General features: G+C 47.9%; 1 protein-coding gene across 1 annotated transcript in view; it reads left to right on the top strand.

The window, feature by feature from the left end:
- The window catches only part of RBM20 (RNA binding motif protein 20), a 211,795-nt gene that overhangs the window by 179,667 nt on the left and 14,425 nt on the right, over positions 1 to 17,703 (top strand). Inside the window, exons 9-12 of the mRNA XM_082631853.1 lie at positions 1,565 to 2,213; positions 8,726 to 8,830; positions 10,431 to 11,052; positions 12,591 to 12,725. Coding sequence (XP_082487979.1) covers positions 1,565 to 2,213; positions 8,726 to 8,830; positions 10,431 to 11,052; positions 12,591 to 12,725 — 1,511 coding nt within the window. The remainder of the gene's footprint in view (positions 1 to 1,564; positions 2,214 to 8,725; positions 8,831 to 10,430; positions 11,053 to 12,590; positions 12,726 to 17,703) is intronic.

The following is a 17,703-nucleotide window of genomic DNA, read 5'->3' on the forward strand; positions in this document are numbered from 1 at the left end:
GTGGTGTGTTGTATGTGTGTGTTTTGTGTTGTGTGTGTGTGTTTGGTGTGTGTTGTGTGGTTGTACTGTGTGTGTTGTGTTGTATGTGTGTGTTCTGTATGTGTGTTTGGTGTGTGTTGTGTGGATGTATTGTGTGTTGTGTTTTGTGTGTGTGTGGTATGTGTTTGGTGTGTGGTTGTATTGTGTGGTGTGTGTGTTTGGTGTGTGTTGTGTTGTAGTGTGTGTGTGGTGTGTGTATGTGGTACATGTGTGGGTGTATATGTGTGGTGTGTATGTGTGGTGTGGGTGTGTGTATAGTGTGTGGTATGTGTGTCTTCTGTTTAGAGCCAGCCCTTGATTTTTCTTGAGTTGAATGTAGGTGTAGAAACATCCATGACCTGACCAGTCATTTACTCTGAACATCGAGTGCAGTCACATTTCCAACTCACTTCTCCCAGCTGAAGTTGTGACCCTGCCAAGCCCGGGCTACAAGTTCACCACTGTCACTGCCCTATGGAGACAGTCCCTGCAGAGGCCACTGTGGAAAACAGCAGGAGCGGCACCTGGCCGGCACATTCTGTGGTTCTTACCCAGGGCTGCCGCAGATGGCACTCTAACCTCGCTCTAGAGGGCCCGGCCCAGGCTGCTTCCCCAGTGGAGGTCAAGGCTGGTCCCAGTGAGCCACGTCTCTTGTCCCCTGGTCAGTGAGGACTGCGTGATTTTCCTGTATTTGGGAACCAAATGAAAGTTGCCTGTCCTTTTAGAATGTCAGGTGGATGACTCAGGTGACCTGCTTAATAACAACGTGTGTGTGTGTGTGTGTGTGTGTGTGTGTGTGTGTATCTTTGTATGTAGCTGTTCAGGTTTGGGATTTTTGTTCATTCGTTTGTTTTTAATATTATGGTGGTTTGGGTTTTTAAAAGACGTGTGAAGCCACGTGTGAAGCCATGTGTGAAGTCGGGGGGCAGGTGATCAAGAGGTCTTGCTCTGAACCCTATACGGGTTGGGGTCTTTTTCTGGGTTTCTGTTTCTTCGTCTGATACATGAGCAGGTCAGAGCTCTAAGGATTCTTCCAACCCCAAAATGCCTTCCTAGAAAAATGGAGCCCAAGAGGTGGCCTTTATTTCGGTAGAGCCCAGGTGGAGGGGCGGCTTCAGTCTCATAGTCAAGAGGTTGGCTGATTGAACCCCGGGGTTAGGCAGTCTTGCCCACCAGGCTGGACCAGGACAACCCGCCCCCCGGCCACCAGGAGAGTCTCCTCCTCCCTGAGCGTAGCTCATTTCCAAGAGGAAGAGAGCCGGGGTGAGCCAGAACAGCCCAATTTTTCATCCCAGTTGCCAGGAGCAAAATGAGTAAAGGGGCAGAAAGCCCCCAGTGCTGTGCTCAGGGAAAATCCCTCCCAGAAGCCTGGAGGGAGGAAGAGCTTGTTCCTGGACCTCTCTGTGCGCTCTGCACAGTTGTGGTGAAGCATGTGTGGCCAGGTGGGGTCATGTGCACAGTATGTCTGTTGCAGAGACGGGGTGCATCTGGGGATGGAAGCTGAGGGAGGTGCAGATTCTAAAACGGCTCCTTTGCTCCCTCACAGATACGGCCCAGAAAGGCCGAGATCTCGAAGTCCGGTGAGCCGGTCATTGTCCCCAAGGTCCCACACTCCGAGCTTCACCTCCTGCAGCTCTTCTCACAGCCCCCCGGGCCCCTCTCGGGCCGACTGGGGCAGCGGCCGGGACTCGTGGGAGCACTCTCCCTACGCCAGGAGGGAGGAAGAGCGAGGCCCGGTCCCCTGGAGGGAGAACGGGGAGGACAAGAGGGACAGGACGGACACGTGGGCGCATGACCGCAAACAGTACCCCCGGCAACTGGACAAGGCCGAGCTAGACGAGCGGCTGGAAGGAGGGAGGGGCTACCGAGAAAGGCACCCGAGGTCTGGGTCCCCCAACCCGCTCCACTCCGCGTCGGGATACAAAAGCCGAGAAGACGGCTACCACCGCAAAGAGTCCAAGGGCAAATCGGACAAGTATCTAAGGCAGCAGCAGGATGTCCCTGGGAGGTCCAGGAGGAAAGATGAGGCCAGGCCGCGGGAAGGCAGACACGCCCCCCCTGACGACTCGGGCAGGGAAGACGGGCTGGAACCGAAGGGCACCAAGTCGAAGCAGAGTGAGAAGACCAGAACCAAGAGACCTGAGAGAGACCAAGACAGAGCTGATAGGAAAGAAAGCAGAAAGGCAGAGAATGAGGTAATGATGTAATCCCTTCGCCAGGTAAGGAGAGGCAGGTCCCAGGGGAGAACACTATTAATAGAATGGTGATGAGCGTTTATTGAGTGAATGAAACATTTACTGAATGTTTACTCTGTACCAGGCACTGTGCTAAACACTTTATCTCAATTTAATCCTCACGGCAAGCCTATGAGGTAATTCTAGTAATAATACTATCATTGCTATAGATGAGGAAACCGAGGCACAGAGAGTTCAAGTTAGTTGCCCAAGGACACACAGTCAAGAAATGGTGGAGCTGGAATGGTGATCTGGCTCCAAATCCCACAGCACCCTGCTGCCTTTACGAGAAATTAGGCAGGGACGTGATGCAAAGTCCTTCTATTTTGTCTGTTTGTCTAGAGTGGAACGGCCCTGAGGTGTTTGCACCCACAGACTGTTCCGGGGGAGATTAGACCTTTGGTTCGCTCCATCCTCTCTCCTGCCAAAAGCGTGTACCAGTGTTGGGGCTTTGATGAGAGGTGGCAAAGGAGAAGCAGTCACCACCCATTCAGTGATACTGGGCACCCAGGGCTTGATGTGTTTCTCTAGACCCAGTCCACAGTGTTTTCCTTCCACTGGAATAAAAATGCTCAGCAGCTGCTGGCACCTTTCATCCAAGTGCTTCATCCAGGGCTCACAACGTGCTGCATGACTTCAGTTCACACAGTGGGTCACAAGGCGGACTCTGGGTACCAGGTTTATACTCTAGTTTGGCTTGCACTTCTTTCTTGCCAGAGCCACCTGCATTTAAGTAGGAGTGGTGGAGGTTGGCGAGGAGGTGGGGGTGGCCTGCACAAAGAATCCAGTTAAAAAATCATGACTATAGATGAGGAAACCGAGGCACAGAGAGTTTGCATATCTTCTAGTCTGATCCAGGAGCTGTTGACAATGACTAAGTCCAAATAAGAATCCCAGGCCTCAACTCCATGAACACTGAAGGGCCATGCTTTGGCCACAACTTTATTCCTACATGCATTGCCGGGGGGTGTGCTAGGCACAGGGGTTCAAAGATGAGTAGGAAGTAGTCATGTTATGGCAGAGATTAAGTTCTAGTGGGGGAAGCCAACCTACAAAAATAATTTACATACAGTGGGGCCCCTGCTGGAGTCAAGTGGACAGTCAGCTCTGCACAGGAGAGAAGGAAAGCTGCACAGAGGAGGTGACATTTGAGCTGGACATCGAAAGTGGGGAAAAAGGCAGTTTGGGAAGAAGCAAGGGCAAAAGTGAGAAAGGAAGACTTTTTTTATTGCTGATTTATAATATATTAGTTTCAGGTTTACAACGTAGTGATTTTCTATTTTATAGATTACACTCCATTTAAAGTTATTATAAAATATTGGCTATATTCCCTGTGCTTTACAATATATCCTTGTTGCTTATTTTATACATAGCAGTTTATACCCTTTAGTCCCCTACCCCTATCTTGACCCTCCCACCTTTCCAGTCCCCACTGGTAACTACTCTTTTGTTCTCTGTATCTGTGAGTTCTTTTCTGTTTTGTTATATTCATTCATTTGTTTTATTTTTTAGATTCCACATATAAGTGATAACATACAGTACTTGTCTTTCTCTGTCGGACTTATTTCACTAAACATAATTCCCTCCAGGTCTATCTATGTTGTTGCAAATGGCATTATTTCATTCTTTTTTATGGCCAAGTAATACTCCAGGTTCTTCATAACAGGGAAGACTGTTTTGATAACCTGGAGATACTCAATGTGGCTGCATCTTTAGGGCATATTAAAGGGTAATGTTTTTAAGAAGTAAAATCATGGCTCTCATACAAACATAAAATGAATACATGTCAAAGGTATTGTTTAACTCATTAATGAATGAGGGAACCAGTAAGATGTAGAAGGCTGTTCAGAGGAGAATCCAAAGAGCAGGCATATAGAGGCACTCAGTAATGCTGAGGTGAATTTGCTAATAGATGTGAAACTGGCCTCTTCTGTGGGAATCAGTGGCATCTCCAGCAGATAAAGTTCCTTCGCATCTCTATGAACAAGAATCATTTGTACTATTATCGTATTTCTGCAATTTACAAAGTTGTGAAATAGCTCAGTTCAAGCTAATAAAAGGTGCAGACTCAGATAGAATCAGGTACCCTGGAAGGGTGCTAGACAAATGCCCAGCCTTCCATTGGAAGGACTCCCAGCAATCTTTTTGCCCATCTCAAAGTCTGCCACAACTTCCCCTGGCAGAGCAGGGGAAGCACAGGAGATGAGATTAGGGAAGTGGGTGGAGTGGGCCCATGAAGGACCTCTTGTGTGTACTTGAACTGGATCCAGAGGACCTGTGAACCAGTGGATGTTTTTAAGAAGCGTGTCTATGCTCGGAGGTGTCCAAGGGGCTGGTGATGGGTCAGTACCTTGAGAAAAGAAGGAAAGAGAGCAAGAGTTAGCAGGGCCTCAAGGCCTCATACACATACCACCAGTCTGGAACCCTCTGTTCCCCATGGCAAAGGGGCGGAGCTGCCCCTTTGCCCTCCTACCCACACTTCTGAGACTCTTCTTTGGTAACTTCTCCTATTGTACCCACCCTGCTTTCACTGGTTTGCACAACATGGCTCATTCACGGTGATGCACACTGTGGATCATCCCAAGAGCCCCTGTTGCAAAAAAAAAAAAGCTTCCCAGAAAGGCCCCGTGGGTTTCCCCACAGTTCTGTCCTTCTAGTAGGTTCTGCCTCTGATAGCCCTAGAGCAGGGTCAGTAGGGACTTGTTGGGGTCCCCAGCAGATTGTTTCTGTGGGTTTGGAGCCAGGCAGCCCAATACCATTTGATGGAATAACAGCAGAACAAAGAGTTTTCCTCACTGATCTCAAACTTCTCTTCACAATCTTGAGAACAACCTAGAACCCACAGGGTTGCCTCAGGAGTCTGAGAACAGGCAGCGACTAAACTTGGGGAATGAAGGCAGCAGGGCTGAGGACAGGGTCCCTGCCTTTCTTATGATATACCAGGCACCTCCCACCACAGGGCCTTTGCACGTGTTCCCCTGCCTGGGAGCCCCTCCCCCACCAAAGTCCATGTGACTCCCTACTCACTGTCACAGTCTCCAAAGTTTATTCCTGGCCACCACATAAAATCACAACATCCCAACCCACTTCTTTTCCTTCCCTGCTTTCTTTTTCTCGGTGGCATCTGTCTCCTTCTGACCTATCCCCTAATGTCTTTATTTATTTTATTTAGAGTCTGTTCTCCCTCCCAACCCTCCCCTACCCCCATCCCCCATGTAACCTCCATGAGGGCAGGAATTTTTGTCTGCTGTGCTCACTGCCCTGCCCCCAGCTCCTGGATTAGGGCTTGGCCCAGAGTGAGCATTCAATAAGTATTTGTTGAAGGAATGAATGACCGAACCCAGACTCTGGAGGTAGAGGCCTGGCGTCTGAGAACCAAGTCACACCCTGTTCTTCTCAGCCTCAGTTTTCTTGTTTGTGAAATGGGTGTGATCACAAGGCTGCTGTAGGACTTTAACAAGCTTGTGCTCACAGGAAACCCTGGGAGATTCTGGAGAGAGTGCCCAGTGCTGGGGAAGCCAGTGTGTGCGCTGCTCAGTGTTTCTGGGTGGCCACGGCCAGACATGAGGCCCAGACCTGACCATGAGACCAGAGGTGAAAGAAAGAAGTCAAGTCACTGAATAGGGAGTCTTGGAAAAGAAGCGCTCCCCCACTTTCCTGGAAGGGGCATCAGGGTTTACAGAGCCAGGTGCCTAGAGAAGGGAAGCCAGGCAGCTGACACAGACCAGACAGCATGATTGAAGCCAAGGTGGAGAGCTGGGACCGTGGTGGACCAAGCAGGAGGTACCTGTCTGCTGGAGCAGCCACTGCTCAGCTCCATTCTGTGGCTGCCATTCCGGCACAGCTGCCCTGTGTTGTCCGATTTCCCATTTCTTAGAGCAAGACCAAAGTCCAGATGCAGGTATCTGTATTTGAAATTTGAAATCTGTATCTGAAATTTCCCACATTTTAGAAACTGTATAGAACAAAACATGTCTGTGGGCCAGATGGAGCCCCAGGCGTCCCCAGAACGCAGCCCCCAGTATAAACAATCCATAGGAGACAGAAATAGCAAACCCACTTATGTTCAGTGCAAAGCCCAGACAGACACCCAAGCATGCTGGGAGGCAGGTGTGTACTTGTTATTCACTCCACCCTCTCCTACCTGTCTCCATTCTCGTACTGACCGGTGTTCGTGGAGCATCCAGCGCTGGGGCTGCAGTTGGGAGCCAAAGCTAACATGACTCTTGATCTCATGGAGCTCATGGTCTAATGAAAAACATGCTAATCAAATACTCCCTTAAATGAGTACACGAGTGTGAGTGTGAACGCCAAGCAGATGGAGGATACAGTGCTGTTGGTGCCGGTAACCAGGGTCCCCTAACCTTCGGTTAGGAACCGGGCTGCACAGCAGCAGGTGAGCGGCGGGCTGTGCGAGCAAAGCTTCACCTGCCGCTCCCCGTCGCTCCCCGTCACTGGCGTTACCGCCTGAGCCATCCCCCGCCCCCCATCCCTCCCCGTCCATGGAAAAACTGTCTTCCACGAAACCAGTCCCTGGTGCCAAAAAGCTTGGGGACCACTGCCTGTAACGAATCAGAGGCTCTCCTTGGTTAGGATGTGGCTGCTAGGATTGAAAGGAAAGGTGGGTATTTACTGGGTGAAGCAAAGGGGAAGCGAACGAAATGTTCAAGCAAGAGGGTGCAGTGAGGATATGATAGATTTTGCATTTTGGAGTCAGCATTCCTCATCGCCTCGGGGAGAATACACTTGGGAGGGGGCTACAGAGCAGAAGTGGAAGACCAGCTAGGAGGTGGTTTAGCAGTAACCCCGGCCCTGTGGTGGCAGCCCTGCTTGCAGCAGTTGGGACCTAACGCACTGCTTCCTGAGCTGCTTGGTGGCGGGATGGGACGAATGCCTTGGTTGCATTTGTCTGTTCCCTGTAAGCTGCTGTCGCCTGGAAATGCTCCCAGGGCCAGGGGTGCACTGAAAGGCACTGCTCTATCCCCTTTGCCTGCAGGGAGGGAGAGCAGGTCCGCCTGGCTGGGGGGCTTTCGGCAGCCAGGCTGTCCCTGCCTCTCCCAGCTTGAACTGGAGGAGTCTCTTTACTGTGTTGACCTGGGCGTGTGCTGCAGGAACTGCCTGGGAAGGGTAAGGGCTATTTATTTTGACAAGGGAGGGCCGTGGATAATTTATTCAGGAAGACAAAAATGAAGAAAAGGGGTCCCCTGTTGGTAGAAGCTCTGGGTTCTGAGGGCTAAAAAGGCATTTGGAGCTGCTTTGAGCTCAGGTCAGCTCAGAAGGCTGGCAGCAGAGCTTCCGCTCTGAACGCCGGAAAGATCAGAGACTCGAGGATTAAAACTGTCCCCTGTCCCATAACAACTGGTGAAACCCGTCAGCCCTGAGCTCCTGCCCCCGGCTGCCTCCTTGTCGGCAAAGACAAGGTGTGTCTGCTCATAAGAAATCAGAGCGAGAGTGGTTTACCTTGAGCCAACCTTGGCCAAAATTGTCGAGAAGATGCAACTTGCTCCCAAGAATGCGCAGGAACAGTGATGGATTTGGTGGCCAAAGTTTGTCATGGGAGAATATCCTCCTCAAACTTCTGAAATGGGGATTGGCAAACTTTTTCTACAAAACACCAGAGAGTAACTATTTTAGGCATATGGGCCAAGAGGCAAAATGGAGGGTATTATGTAGGTAATTTAATATAAGCATTTAACATACAGCCATTTAGAGACATGAGAAACATTGTTAATTCGCAGACTGTACAAAAAAGAGGAACTGGATCAGATTTGGCTCGAGCACTATCGTTGGCTGACCCCTGTTTTCAAGGCTGGTCAGAGACCCTAATTCTCAAAGCAAACATCTGCTTTCAGTTGTTCAGTTTCCCAGACCTGAACCACTAGGCATGAGGGACTTCATCTGAGGGAGGGAATAGGAGGAAGGAAGACGGGGCGGGAGTGCTAGTTGGGGCTATAGCTCTAGGACAGAGATAAGGCAAAAGAGAGGTGAGAGGGGCCCTGATTGGGTGACAACACCCTTCCTACCCATAAGTGGCCTGGAGGTGATTTTTTTTTATGGCTAAGACTGATCTGTTGGTGAGATGTCACCATGACGGTTGTGAACCCCAGGGTCAGTTCCCCCTTGGCCCCTTTACTCACCCTCCCTGTCTACAGATTATACAGCTGCAAAAAGTACCCAGTTTGCCGGGGACGTCTGTCTCCCTAAAGCCCTCAGGCCAGCCGTGAAGACATTTCTGTGCCTCCGTTTGTGTGACCTTGAACAAGTTACTTAACCTCTCTGAGCCTCAGTTTCCCCATCTATATAATGAAGATGATAATAGCACCTGCCTCTGAGGGGCTTTGTGAGGATAAAGGGAGCGATGTGTGTGAAACACATCCGACGGCATTAGCTGTGCTCAGTCGTGTTTTCCTCTTGGCGTGCTCTCTGCCACTTCTCACTGTTGACTTGATTTGTTCTGCTCTTCCTTCGGTAAGGCTGAAAAAGAGGAACAGGACAGCATGGAAGAGAGCCCCCTGCATCTGGGCAGGCAGGAGAAAGAAACAGAGTCCCCTGATGCAGAGAACACAAAGGCAAGGAAGGTAAAGTTTGTCCCAGATGCTGGCAGTGTAGCCACATCAACACAACAGCCACTGGGCTCCAGGTCACAGGCGTCCCCATCCTGCCAGGTGATGACCTGCTTGCTGCATGGCATGTGCCTGAGACCCCACCAGCGGGTCTGTGAATGAAGCCAGCACTTCTTGGAGGAATGGCTTTGCCTGGGATCTTTGCACAGTCTTTTTTTTTTTTTTTTTTTTTTCTTTTTTTTGTGGTATGCGGGCCTCTCACTGTTGTGGCCTCTCCCGTTGCAGGAGCACAGCCTCCGGATGCGCAGGCTCAGCGGCCATGGCTCACGGGCCCAGCCGCTCCGCGGCATGTGGGATCCTCCCGAACCGGGGCATGAACCCACGTCCCCTGCATCAGCAGGCGGACCCTCAACCACTGCGCCACCAGGGAAGCCCTGCACAGTCTTTATTGAGGAAATCTTTACCACATGCCTGGGCTCTGCCTCAGTCTTCAGTAACTTGGCTGTGCTCATAAGAGAAAACATGTGCCCAAAAAAGACTCAGGCTTCAGAGCCAGGCTCCCAAAATAGGCAGCTGCCTTGGGAGGGGCTGGAGGAGGAAGGGGGCTTTGGGTACTCAAGCTGGGGCCCTGAACCTCAGCAGGCCCTGACCCTGGGATTAACAAAACATCTACCGTGCTTGTAAAGATTATTTTACTTAATTAAAATGAAAAACGCAGTTACAGGGCTGAGGCTGCCACAGCAAAAAGAAGTGTCCTTGGAACGTGGCCAGCTTCGTGCCTTGCTGGCCAGGAGAGGCAGAGAGATGAGTATCGCTGGCGGGGAAACTGATCTCCTAAAGCTGGCTGCTGGGTCCATGGGCTGCTGGGGACGCAAGGGGAAAGTTTCGGGAGGGGCCAAGTTTGAGCCATGGCTACGGAGGGTTGCAACCCTTGCTGGGAGAGGTTGTTTGGGAGAATTTTGTAGGGACTTTGCTGCAGTTAACATTTAGTGATGCCCTACTTGCAAGGAAATAGCTCCAGCAAGTTGATGCATTTAGCGCTTACAACTCAATCATTCATTTGTTCAAAAACTATTTATTTTTCAGAATTTAAAAAAATAAAATTTCCACAAATTGATCAGAAAATGATGAGCAGAGATTGATATCTATTAATAGGAAGCAGGCTAAATAACTTTGGTTGGAATCCTACATGGGCATTAACAGTTAAGCTGTAGATGTAGATCTGATGATATAGAAACACCTCTAAGCCACATTACTGAATAAAAATGTGTTGCCCACAACTAAAAAAAACAAAACAAAACCAAAAAACGATTTATTGAGCACCTACTATATACCAGGAGTTGAAATTCTTTGTCCACTTGGTGGGTTAAACATTAAGGGCTTATTCCAACTCCTGTGCTGTTGGGAGCCTCATCCTAGGGATAAATCAGTGATGAGAGACTTCAGTGATCTACAGCTCCTAATTACCCAGTAAATGTTCCCAGGTAGGAGTAAGATTGCTCAGCATCTTTCTGGTTTGAGGGGTCCTGTGGTCAAGGTTTGCACCCTCTTATGGTTAAATACCAAGACCCACTCCTCAGCCACCCTCTGACCTCCGTTCCTCATTTGTATTCAGGAGCAAGATTCGGAGAGTGGAAGTGAGGCAGAGGGGGAGAGCTGGTGCCCCACGAACATGGAGGAGCTGGTTACAGTGGACGAGGTGGGGGAGGAAGAAGATTTTATCATGGAACCGGACATCCCAGAACTGGAGGAAACTGTGCCCATCGAACAGAAGGACAAAATCTGTCCAGAAATATGTCCCTGTGTGACAACCACCTTAGACCTGGACTTAGCCAAAGAGGTCACCAAGGAGGGAGTCAAGACCGTAGGTAAGGAGGCTGCGGAAGTCAGCCTCAAGTCGCCCAGAGAACTGCCTTCTGCTTCCATGAGCTGTCCCAGTGACGTGGACCTGGAAACGCCTGGCCTAAATGTGGATGCTGAGCGGAAGCCAGATGAATGCGAGACGGGCCTCTCACTGGAGAGCTCAGATGTTCGTCTGGCCCCTACACTCCAGCAAATGTCTTCCCCCAGGCCAGCAGAGGAGAGGGCCTGGCAATCTGGCCCCTTTCTTGATGACTGTAAGGCCAGGGGGACCCTGGAAGATGGGGCTGGTGAAGGCAGCCCCTTGGAGGAGAAAGCCAGCCCCCTCACCGAAACAGACCTCCAAAGCCAGGCTTGCCACGGAGTGTCGGCCCAGGGTAACTACCTCCTTTTTCTCCTGTGCGGTTGGGTTGATCGGACCACTGCTTCCCTAGAGCAGTGTATGGGCGTGTGCAGGCTGGAACGAACAGAAGTAAGGTTTCAGCCAGCCTGAAAGCTGGTGCAGAAGGCAAGCTTAAGAGCCTCGCTAAATTGTTAGACCTTTTAGGCAATTGGTGTAAAGGTAGTCGGATGGGAGGCCACACGTTTCTGAGAAGCAAGCTCAGATAGGTCAGACTTCTCTGAATTTACGGGATCCCAGATGGACTCTGCCAACTAAATTAGCAAATGTTTGGAGTTATCCAAGGAGCTTTGGTTCCTAAGGATCAGCAAGCAGCCTCTCTTGCCTGCACTACTGAGGACCACCCAGGCCGTTGTTTCTGTGAGGCCTGAGTGAGGGGGCGGGAGCGTGGGAGGCCGAGGAAGGAAGAATGAGGGGCTCACGAAGGGGCGTGGCCGGTTCCCATTCTCACCACCTCAGACCCACTTTTCTCCAGCGTCTGACAGTGAAGCAAGACTTGTCCCGGGAGCTCCTCCACCGCCAATGGAGGTGATGTGTGTCTGTGCCTGGCACCGTGACATCATGAAAGACAGAGTTTAAAATAGCCTAAGCCCTGTCTTCTGTGCCAAGTGGAAACTAAAGATCCATCAAGGACTGTGGGGGAGGGGAGAGTAGTCCTCAATTTTCTCTCAATGAAAATAGCTAGAAATTCATTTTGCAGAAAGCCTGCAGCATTCCAGAGTTTGAAGTAAGGGGGATAAGAGTCGAGGGCAGAAAATATAGAGAGAGGAAAGGCTTAAAAATAAACATGTCAACCCAGTGCTCTGTGGTTGGCACGAGCTGGTAGGTGGGCTTGGACTTCCCTCCATGTCAAGCTGACCTGAGCTGTTTTTCACCTGCGTGGATCTGAGTCTCCATGGAAACTCTGCTGTGAGCTGCCTTGTTGCTAGAGAAACGCTGAGGCCTGGGCTGTGTCTACAGAAGGCAAGAATAAAGGAGGAGCGAAGTGTTGTTCACCTCGCTCTGATTGAACCCCTTGTATTTTGCGGTATAGGTCTCGACATGCACTGGTGTTAATGGCTTATTAGCGTAGCCAGTGTTTGGAGTTCATATTTAATAACACTGCTCGACAGGCTTGGGGTGAGAATGGCATTGCCTTTTCTGCCCGCCTCAGTGCTTCTGTGGACATCAGCACAATTTTTGCACTTCAGTAATTCTTCTGCCTGCAGAGATGGAGTTGTTACTGAACGAGGGACACGGGGATGGATCATCCCAACCGAAGGCATCAGCAGCCCACCCCCCCACAGACCTGATGTAGCTGCTTGCCAAGTTTTCTTGCGTGTGGCATTCTTTTGGCAGCGGAAAAAGCTCTTTGTTATAGCACTTTGGTTCTAATTAGCAGCCCTGGCCTAGTCTCATGTTATTAAGCAGCGCAAGGGACTGTTTCCCATCACACAGTGCAAGGAATACAATTGCAGGGATTCTTTGAGGCATGTTGTGTTTCATTACCACTTTGCCCTGGCTCATGTTTTGCAGATAACTCCAGGTACATGGAAATTAAATCTCTGGACGTGAGGTCACTGGAATATGCTGAAGTGGAGCTGAAACAGCCCCTTTCTTTGCCTTCCTGGGAACCTGAGGATGTGTTCAGTGAACTTAGCATTCCTCTAGGTGGGTGAAATACACAGTCCTTCCTGAGAATTGGGCTCCAGGAAACGATAGTCCTGTAATAACATCTAAGAGCTTGAGAGGGCTTTTTGTCATTTTGTTGTCTTTCGTGTCTGATGCAGTTACCTAGATGTGCGTGCTGCCTTAAAGTTTCTTGAAATTTCAGTCTCCCATAGTAGACCAGATACCTCATGGGGCCAGACTTTGAACGGCACTGCTGTGGGAGCCAGAGCAGAGACTTGTTTTCCCTGTCAGGAAATGCTTTATTCCTGACCATACAGCCCTTATTCAGCCAGGGAAGCAGAGGCCAGCAGCTGCCGTAAAGCCAATAGCTGACTCACTTTGTTATACAGCAGAAACTAACACAACATTGTAAAGCAATTATACTCCAATAAAGATGTTAAAAAAAAAAAAAAGAAAGAAATGCACCTCTTCTGCTAACGTCTTCCCTGCCCTCCTGGCCCCAGCCCTTCTCAAAACAACGCTGCATTGTTTTCGCTTGGAGAGACCAGCTTCTCTGAGCCATTGATGCTGAATAGACTGCGTCTGGGGCAGACCCTATATAGTTGATAGAAGAGCACTGAACAGAGACGTGGGCCCCTGTCCTTCCCATGCTGGGTAACTGCATGTCCTCAAATAAGTCATACCCAGGAATGTTTTGGGGTTTTTTTTTCCAGTCACTGCAAGTCCTTTATTAACAAGTCAATTAGCCCCAGAGGGGCTCGTCAACATGGAGGCTCACCTTTTCCATCAAGTTTCCTTTTTTCCTTTTCATCTGCTTTTAAAAATTTCGTACTGTTTCCCGTCCTCCAAGTGTGCCATTTAGTCAGATTCGAAGAGCAAACTTTCTTTTTTTTTAAAGGATAAGTTTGCTGCATACCCGTTCAGTATGCTCCAGGACAAAAACTAAAAAAAGCAGATAGATACACACTGACCTTAGGATGAACTAAGATGATTGCCAGAAGGCCCTGGGTTTGTTAATGCTGGAAAATAGTTGCAAAGGTTGCCTTTCAGGAAAAAGGTGCCAGACAGTTCATTTATGCATTCACTTAGTCAGCAACCCCTCCTGGATAACGTGGCACTCTGTGAGGACACTCAGGGGGAACTGAAAAATGGAGCACAAGTCTCTTGGCATCTAGGAACTTAGAAATCTGTACGACACACACAGGCAAAAATTAAGAATCAATCCTGCTACCTTATAATTCATGTTTTATTTTATTTTTTATTATAAAAAGTGTGAAAGATTATTATAACCAATTTTAGAAAACATATGAAGTAAATATTAAATGTTGTATCTCTTCCCTCCAGTCTCTCCCCCTCGCCAGAGGTAGCCACTGTCATACCCACAGATAGTTTTTCTCCCACAAAAATAGGATCAAACTATACACATAATGTTGTGTAATTTGCTTTTATAACGTAACAGTGGGTCTTAGAGATCTCTTCACATCAGTACCTAGAGAATGCATTCTTCTTAACCACTGCAAATATTCCATCTTAAAAGCTGTACCATACATTCTCGATCCATTCCTCTACTGGTGAACATTATGTTTTCATTTTTTTCCCATTATTAAAATGCTATAATAGTTAGGCTTTTATCATTTACCATGTAGGTACCACTTCTAGTATTTTTCTCATTGAACTCTCAAAACACCTGTGAGGTAAGTAATATTTTTATCCCTATATCACAGATAAGAAATGAGGGCTTTGGGCCTCCCTGGTGGCGCAGTGGTTGAGAGTCCGCCTGCCGATGCAGGGAATACGGGTTCGTGCCCCGGTCTGGGGGGATCCCATATGCCGCGGAGCGGCTGGGCCCGTGAGCCATGGCCGCTGGGCCTGCGCGTCCGGAGCCTGTGCTCCGCAACGGGAGAGGCCACAACAGTGAGAGGCCCGCATACCGCAAAAAGAAAAAAAAAAAAAAAAAAAAGAAAGAAATGAGGGCTTCCCTGGTGGCACAGTGGTTGAGAGTCCGCCTGCCGATGCAGGGGACACGGGTTCGTGCCCCGGTCCGGGAAGATCCCACATGCCGCGGAGCGGCTGGGCCCGTGAGCCATGGCCGCTGAGCCTGCGCGTCCAGAGCCTGTGCTCCGCGGCGGGAGAGGCCGCAGCAGTGAGAGACCCGTGTACAGAAAAAAAAAAAAAAAAGGGAAATGAGATGCAGGGTTACAAAGCTAACGAACAGCCCAAACTGGAGTCAGGATTCAAACCCCGGCACTTAGAGTCCCTGTGCCATGCTGCCTCTGAGCTTTGTTGCCTTCCAAACACACTGTCACCTTTGTGTGTGAACCAGGGTTTCTGGAGGATAACGTCCTGGCCCGGGGGAGGGGGGATGTCCATATATATTTGTATTTCATATTTTCATAATTGCCACTAAATTGCTCCCCAGAAAGATTATACCAGTTTTCAGTGCTACCTCAAGTGAGAGTACTCATTCTCCACATCCTCACCAACTCTGGATCTTATCAGTTTTTAATCTTTGCCAACCTGTTAGGAGGAAAATGGTAGCTCATTTTAGTTTTTAAAACAGCTCTATTGAGGTATGATTGATGTTAATGAAGTGCACATAAGATGCACAATTTGAAGAATTGTGACACGTGTAAACACCTGTGAGACCATCCCCACAACCAACATAGTGAACATACTCCTCACCCCCATATTTCCTGATACTCCTTTGTAATCCCTCGCTCCCACCCTCAATCCCCAAGTAACCACTGCCCTCCTTCCTGTCACTAAATATTAGTTTGCATTCTAGAATTTTATATAAAGGGACTTATACAGTATGTACTCTTGTTGCCTGGCTTTTTTCACTCAGTAATTATTCTGAGATTCATCCAAATTGTTGGGTGTATGGATAGTTGGTTTCTATTTATTGTTGAGGAGTATTGCATTGTGGTTATGGGTAGATCACATTTTGTTTATTCATCCAGCTGTTGATGGGCATTTGGGTTATTTCTGGCTTGGGGCTATTACATATTGCACTTTTATTCTTGATTATACTCTCCGATTAGAATTTTTTTAACGTCTTTATTGGAGTGTAATTGCTTTACAATGTCGTGTTAGTTTCTGCTGTATAACAAAGTGAATCAGCTATATGTATACATATATCCCCATCTCCCCTCGCTTTTGCGTCTCCCTCCCACCCTCCTTATCCCACCTCTCTAGGTGGTCACAAAGCACCGAGCTGATCTCCCTGTGCTATGCAGCTGCTTCCCACTAGCTATCTATTTTACATTTGGGAGTGTATATATGTCAGTGCTACTCTCACTTCATCACAGCTTACCCTTCTCCCTCCCCAAGTCCTCTAGTCCATTCTCTACGTCTGCGTCTTTATTCCTGTTCTGCTCCTAGGTTCATCAGAACCATTTTTTTTTAGATTCCGTATATATGTGTTACCATACGGTATTTGTTTTTCTCTTTCTGACTTACTTCTCTCTGTATGACAGACTCTAGGTCCATCCAGCTCACTACAAATAACTCAGTTTCGTTTCTTTTTATGGCTAATATTCTATCGTATATATGTGCCACATCTTCTTTATCCATTCATCTGTCGATGGACACTTAGTAGCTTCTGTGTCCTGGCTATTGTAAATGGTGCTGCAATGAACATTGTGGTACATGACTCTTTTTGAATTATGGTTTTCTTAGGGTATATGCCCAGTAGTGGGATTGCTGGGTCCTATGGTAGCTCTATTTTTAGTTTTTTAAGGAACCAACATACTGTTCTCCATAGTGGCTGTATCAATTTACATTCCCACCAACAGTGCAAGAGGGTTCCGTTTTCTCCACACCCTCTCCAGCATTTATTGTTTGTAGATTTTTTGGTGATGGCCATCCTGACTGGTGTGAGGTGATACCTCATTGTAGTTTTGATATGCATTTCTCTAATGATGGGTGATGTTGAGCATCTTTTCATGTGTTTGTTGGCAAGCTGTATGTCTTCTTTGGAGAAATGTCTATTTAGGTCTTCTGCCCATTTTTGGATTGGGTTGTTTGTTTTTTTGATATTGAGCTCCATGAGCTGCTTGTATATTTGGGAGATTAATCCTTTGTCAGTTGCTTCGTTTGCAAATATTTTCTCCCATTCTGAGGGTTGTCTTTTTGTCTCGTTTATGGTTTCCTTTGCTGTGCAAAAGCTTTTAAGTTTCATTAGGTCCCATTCATTAACTTTTGCTTTTATTTCCATTTCTCTAGGAGGTGGGTCCAAAAGGATCTTGCTGTGATTTATGTCATAGAGTGTTCTGCCTATGTTTTCCTCTAAGAGTTTTATGCTGTCTGGCCTTACATTTAGATCTTTAATCCATTTTGAGTTTATTTTTGTGGATGGTGTTAGGGAGTGTTCTAATTTCATTCTTTTACGTGTAACTGTCCAGTTTCCCAGCACCACTTATTGAAGAGGCTGTCTTTTCTCCGTTGTATATTCTTGCCTCCTTTATCAAAGATAAGGTGACCATATGTCCGTGGGTTTATCTCTGGGCTTTCTATCCTGTTCCATTGATCTATATTTTTGTTTCTGTGCCAGTACCATACTGTCTTGATTCTTGTAGCTTTGTAGTATAGTCTGAAGTCAGGGAGTCTGATTCCTCCAGCTCCATTTTTCTTTCTCAAGATTGCTTTGGCTATTCGGGGTCTTTTGTGTTTCCATACAAATTGTGAAATTTTTTGTTCTAGTTCTGTGAAAAATGCCAGTGGTAGTTTGATAGGGATTGCATTGAGTCTGTAGATTGCTTTGGGTAGTATAGTCATTTTCTCAATATGTATTCTTCCAATCCAAGAACATGGTATATCTCTCCGTATGTTTGTATCATCTTTAATTTCTTTCATCAGTGTGTTATAGTTTTCTGCATACAGGACTTTTGTCTCCTTGGGAAGGTTTATTCCTAGGTATTTTATTCCTTTTGTTGCAGTGGTAAATGGGAGTGTTCCCTCAATTTCTCTTTCAGATATTTCATCATTAGTGTATAGGAATGCAAGAGATTTCTGTGCA

The sequence above is a fragment of the Mesoplodon mirus genome (assembly GCF_964341445.2).
Source record: "Mesoplodon mirus genome assembly, chromosome: 2".
NCBI classification, from domain to species: domain Eukaryota; kingdom Metazoa; phylum Chordata; class Mammalia; order Artiodactyla; family Ziphiidae; genus Mesoplodon; species Mesoplodon mirus.